Genomic DNA, 6000 nt, shown 5'->3' on the forward strand with positions numbered 1-6000 from the left:
TCCTAAGTAAGCTGTTCCACAAATGGAAACCTCTGCCCCGAAGCAGCCTGTGACAGCCCCCCCCACCCCCGCTTTGGCTGGGTCTTGAGGAAGTCTAGACTCCTCTTCCAACCCCTTAGGGTTCTACATAACCAACTTGTCCCTAGGCGCCTTTTTTTTTGCAACAGGAGTTGGGAAGGGCTCCACCAGAAATGGGCTCTGGATCCTCGCATCCCTCCAGAAGCTTTTGAGCCACCATCTGTAGAACGAAGGTGCTGATGTAACCCGAGTAAGCCGAAATAACGGAGAGGACATCCTCGTAAATTGCACAGTGCTATGTGTTCTCTCTAATAGTTTTATTTTTTTAAGTGTCGGACCGCACAGACTAATAATGACAACAGCAGCTGCAAACGAACACGCCCCCTTAAGTGTACTTTCGGAAAGCCCATCAAAGTAGTCCGCACTCAACCCAGCTTTCGCGGTCTGTTCTGGCGGAGTGTCTGGGGCGTGGATAACCTTCCCCGCCCCAGACCGGCCCAGAGCCCTTCCCTTCCGTAATTTACCTGGACCACCTTAGTGAATTCCTCGTACACTCGTTTCTTTAGGTGAGCCGCCATGGCTGCCCGCGGGCCCTCTCAGCTTCCGTACTCCACGAGGGAGGCGGGGGGGGGGGGCGGGGGGGCGGGTAGCGGAACCCGGAAAACCCGCCTCGGCCGGAGGAACTCGCCGCAATCCCACAAGGCAGTGGGGCTCCGAGAAAGAGAGGCCTCTTCCTGCTGCTCCACCGCCCTAGTCCGCGGTGCGGCCGAATTTGTGCGCCTACGCCTCGTGCGCCGGCGGAACGGAAAGGAGGGCGCAGAGCGAGGAGGCGGGGCCTCTGGAGGGAGGAGAGACTGAAAGCGTACACGAGCCAATGGGAGCCTCCGGAGGCTCGCCGCTGCTCTCGGAGGGGGCGGGAGCGGAAGGGCGGGAGGAAGTACAGGGCAAAGGGCAGAGGCGGGACGGTCCGGGGCTGGAGGCAAAACCTGGGGCGGCGGGAGGCGTTTCCCTGGAGAGATCGGGGAGCGCGGCTGCGGCGTCCCCGGGTGCCGCTTGTAGCCTTTTTCAGCTTTCTTTTCTTTTCCCTTCCCTTTCAGTTGCTTGAAATCTACCTACCTGTGTGGAATCAACCCTTCCTCAGATAGGTAGGAAAGAGGGAAAAGAATCCTGAGGTCAAGGGTCAAGCATCAAAGTTGGAGACCAAGATTAGCGCTTAATGAACGGACTCTGGGGGCACCTGGGTGGCTCAGCGGATGGGCGCCTGCCTTCGGCCCAGGGCGTGATCCTGGGCACCCGGGATCGAGTCCCACACCCGGCTCTCCACAGGGAGCCTGCTTCTCCCTCTACCTGTGTTGTGTCTCTGTCTCTGCTCCTTTCTGTGTCTCTAATGAATAAATAAATAAAATCTAAAAAAAAAAAAAAAAAGGAACTAAGAATCTCACCTACAAATGTGCTCACACCCAACCGGACCAAGATGCAGTGACAGTGTAGTGAAACAATGCAGAAGCATTTGGCAGACTAAAGTGTGTTTCCCGTGTTAGTGAAACCTGAGGTTGAGTTTCACCTCCGTCATTAAGCTTTAGCCCTTCATTGTTCACTTCTTGCAAAAGCATGATGCTGTGGTAGGTACAGAAGACCCCAAAACACATAATTTGCTTTAGTCTCAAGGTCCTACAGTATAACTGGGCAGAGACACCCAAACGGAACCAAGAGGTCAAGTATCCTAAGACAACAGGAATGTGATCAAACAGACCTATGAGCTTCCTCCGGATGGGGCAGGGGTAGAATAACGATCCCAAAATATGCCATTTGGTATGTGGATCATTTCTAGCTGAAGATAATCAAGGCGTAATAGATTCAGGAAGAGCTGTTTACCTTCCCCTTAACTTCCTAAAAGAATTTAGAGGACCTGTACCAGGAGAACACTAGCACCAAAGGTAATGTATTCTCAGATTTAATCTGCATAGTACAGCAAACATTTGTTCACCAAACATTTGCTCTTCTCATCTTTCTATGAATTGTCTTTCTCAGCTTTGGGAAGCCGCAGGCCTCTTCTTTTCCCAAGCTCAGGATGACATAAACCTCAACTGCCTGTCTTTGGGCCTCATGTCTTTCGGGCTCCTGTACACATGAAACTTGTTTTTCTCCTGTTGATCAGTCTTATATCAATTTAATTATTAAACCAGCCAAAGAAACTAGAAGGGAAGAAAAGTTTTCCATTTCTACAATGCCTCATGGAAGTACAGAGGAAACGATTTTTGCTCTGGCTTTAAAAATAGTGTGTTTTGGGGGATCCCTGGGTGGCTTAGTGGTTTAGTGCCTGCCTTCAGCCCAGAGCATGATCCTGGAGACCCGGGATCGAGTCCCACATCAGGCTCCCTGCATGGAGCCTGCTTCTCCCTCTGCCTGTGTCTCTGCCTCTCTCTGTATGTCTATCACAAATAAATAAATAAATCTTAAAAAAAAGAGTGTGTTTTTGTTTGTCTGTTTGTTTTGAGAGAGAGAGTGCCAGCAGGTGAGGGGGTAGGAGCATGGGAGGGAGGGACAGAAGGAGAGGGAGAAAGAATCCCAAGCAAGCTCCATGCCCAGTGCAGTCAGACATGTGGCTTGATCTCAAGACCCTGAGATCATGACCTGAACAGAAATCAAGAGTTGGGCACTTCACCAGCAGAGCCACCTAGGTGCCCTCAAAATAGTGAATTTTCAGGAAAGACACTTTCCAGATCACAGAGACTACGACATAAACAAATGTGTCAAACCAAATGAAAAGCACTTACAAACAGTACCTTCAGTAAATGTTAGCAGCTAATACTATCATTACCATATTCTACCAAATCTAAACTGCCAGCAATTGTAAAACAAATCATCATTTTATGTAACACTTAAAAAATTACAAAAACATTTACAAAATTAGGAGAATTGAAAAAATAAGATTTAAGAAAAAATACTAAAATTAAAACCAGTGGTTTATTATTGCTTCGATTTGTTATGCATGTTTACTGGAAGAGTTCTTTTAAACTTACTTACAGGGATGCCTGGGTGGCTCAGCGGTTAAGCGCCTGCCTTCAGCCCAGGGCATGATCCTGGAGTTCTGGAATCAAGTCCCACATCTGGCTTCCTGCATGGAGCCTGCTTCTCCCTCTGCTTCTCTGTGTGTGTGTGTCTCTCATGAATAAATAAATAAAATCTTTAAAAATAAATAAATAAACAAACTTACACATAGATTTGTATCTTGTGTCATACTACTGTGTTTCCATGCCTTTCTGTGCCTATTAAAACTTTTCATTTCAATGCAAATTATAAGGTAATCTCTTTGAAGATTCATTAAATGGCAATCAAAGATAAGAGATATAGAGCTCAAGGGAAGCGATGGCAACATGAACTGCTATGATCCAATCTACACATGAACAATTGGACAACAACAATCTTAAAATGTGTGCTTATTTCAAAGACGTTAAAAGTGCATCAATTTTAAAACGTACTAATATCATTATTACATATGGCGCAAGAAGTTTGGTACACTTAGAAAATGAAAGAAAATTCATTGGGCGCCTGGATTGCTCAGTTGGTCAAGCATTTCCCTTTGGCTCAGGTCATGATCTCAGGGTCCTGGGATCAAGCCCTCCCCCCCTCCCTCACCAGTTGGGCTTCCTGCTCTCCCTCTCCCTCTGCCTCTTCCCTGGTCTGTGCTCTCTCTCAAATAAATTTTCAAAAACAAAAGAAAATTCAGTTTATATTGAGAGTAAACTGCATACAGGGAGAAACTGGGGCTGGACTGGTATAGGAACAAGAACATTCCACATTCTTTAATGTTGAAGTGAAAAACTGCTTTATTGAATTGGTGATATTTTCATTTGACCTTCATCATTGCACATAGGAATAGAATGGGGCACCCTAGTGAATCCCTTGAGCTTCAGAGTCTTCCCTGTCCCTATTGCATAACAGCAACCCAATTTCCAAGGGTTGCTCACTCAGAATGGTATAGTAACCCCTTCTCTGCCTGTTGGCTCAAAAAGAGCTCCAAATGACCAGGGGCAGTCTCATTACATGTTATAATGTAATGAACAATGACAGTGTTCTTTAGTGGAGCTGTTCTTCCCTTGGGAACCAAATACTCCAAACTCTCTGAGCACATAAATGATTTATTAGGTATACAGATTATAAGAATCACTCCTACCTCCTGACCCTAGTCCCCATACCTATATATTCTAACTGTGAGAGAGACAGCAGTATATTTTAGCTATTGGTCTAAAGTATATAGCACAAATCTGTAAGACAGCACCCAAAACTCACAATGTGTTGTCTCTTGGCCAGCCCTATAAGTGAGTCCACAAAAGGTCATACACTGTTTTTATCATAGCAGCTACCTTGGAGTGATGGGGTACCTAGCAAGACCAAGAGTTTCTTTGCTATAATTCTTTCATCATAAAATAAGCTCTTTAGGAAGTGCCTGGGTGACTCAGTCAGTTAAGCATCCGACTCTTGGTTTTGGTTCAGGTCATGATCTCAGGGTCATGAGACTGAACCCCATGTGGGACTCGATGCGCAGCACAGAGTCTGCTTGAAGATTCTTTCCCACTACCCCTTCCCCTACTTGCACGCATGCGTGCACACTCTCTCTCTAAAAATAAATAAATATTAAAAAAATAAATTCCTTAATCCAAAGCGATGTATGAAATACTCTGAAAATGCATAAGGGCATAAGGTATCCATGCATAGCAAGGCTGAGAAAAACACTGCAGTTAGGTGTATTAGTCAGGACTTTTCAGGGCAACAGAACCATAAGAGATAGATAGATGATAGATAGATAGATAGATAGATAGATAGATAGATAGATAGATGATACATATTAAGCTACTATAACGGAATACTATAGACCAAGCAGCTTATAAACAACAGAAATTTATTTTTCACAGGTCTGGAGGCTGGGAAGTCCAAGATCAAGGGGCAGAGAGATTTACTGTCAAGCAACAGTGCATTTCCTAGTTCATAGACAGCTGCCTTCTCACTATCCTCATGTGGCAGAAGAGGCAAGGGAGCTCTCTAGGTTCTCTTAATCTCACTCATTAGGATACTACCTTATGGTCTAGTTACCTCTCAAAGACCCCACCTTTGTATTAACCATGATTTTGAGGGTTAGGACCTCACATGAATTTGGGGTGGGGACACACAAATCCAGTCTATAGCATTATGAAAGCCAAATATGAATCTGGAATATGTATCTATTCCTATGAGTTAAGTCACCTCTCCCTCCCTGATGGAAAGGATCTTGTGTGTGGTAGAAAGATTACAAAAAAGGTCCCGATACTCCCCCCTCTCTGGACATATGCCCCTTGAAATGCAGCTTTGAAGCTGCTACCGTTAAGAGATGGAATTATGTCTCTCTCCTTTAAATTGGGCTGGCTTTGGGGAGATCCCCGGGTGGCTCAGTAGTTTAGCGCCTACCATCGGCCCAGGGCATGATCCTGGAGTCCCAGGATTGAGTCCCGCATCAGGCTCCCTCCATGGAGTCTGCTTCTCTCTCTCTCTCTCTCTCTCTCCATCTGTCATGAATAAATAAATTTTTAAAAAATCTTAAAAAAAATTGGGCTGTCCTTATGACTGGCCCATAGAAAGTAGCGGAAGTGACAGTGCAACAGTTTTTGTCCAGACCTTTTGTTTGCTTGTGGAACCCTACCATTGCTATGAGAATAATTCCAACCTAGTCTACAGCTATTGGGTGACCAGATGGAATAAGCCAAGTTGACCCAGCTGAGGCCATCTTAGACCAATCCACCCCAGCTGTTCCACCATCTGACCACAGATGCATGAGGGAGCCCAACCAAGACCACAAGAATTGCCCTATCTGTAATTTTGTGAAAAATAATTAATGATTATAGCCTTAAGGCATTCAATTTGGGGGTCAAGAAGTTGTCATATGGTCAGACATTCCCTAATATGGTGATTTGGGATACTTCCATAGATTCAGCTAGTAAGGAAACA

At 45.4% G+C, this 6000-nt stretch overlaps 1 protein-coding gene across 2 annotated transcripts in view; it reads right to left on the minus strand.

Annotated features, from left to right (window-relative positions):
- Positions 1–695, minus strand: part of INTS4 (integrator complex subunit 4) — a 111239-nt gene extending 110544 nt beyond the window's left edge. The window contains exon 1 of one of the 2 annotated variants that reach the window (XM_077867176.1): positions 543–695. In XM_077867176.1, coding sequence (XP_077723302.1) covers positions 543–596 — 54 coding nt within the window. In that variant the 5' untranslated portion in view covers positions 597–695. The remainder of the gene's footprint in view (positions 1–542) is intronic. The other variant, XM_077867177.1, reaches the window with a different exon arrangement.
- Positions 696–6000: the final 5305 nt, after the last annotated feature.

This window comes from Canis aureus, chromosome 23, assembly GCF_053574225.1.
Source record: "Canis aureus isolate CA01 chromosome 23, VMU_Caureus_v.1.0, whole genome shotgun sequence".
Lineage (NCBI taxonomy): Eukaryota > Metazoa > Chordata > Mammalia > Carnivora > Canidae > Canis > Canis aureus.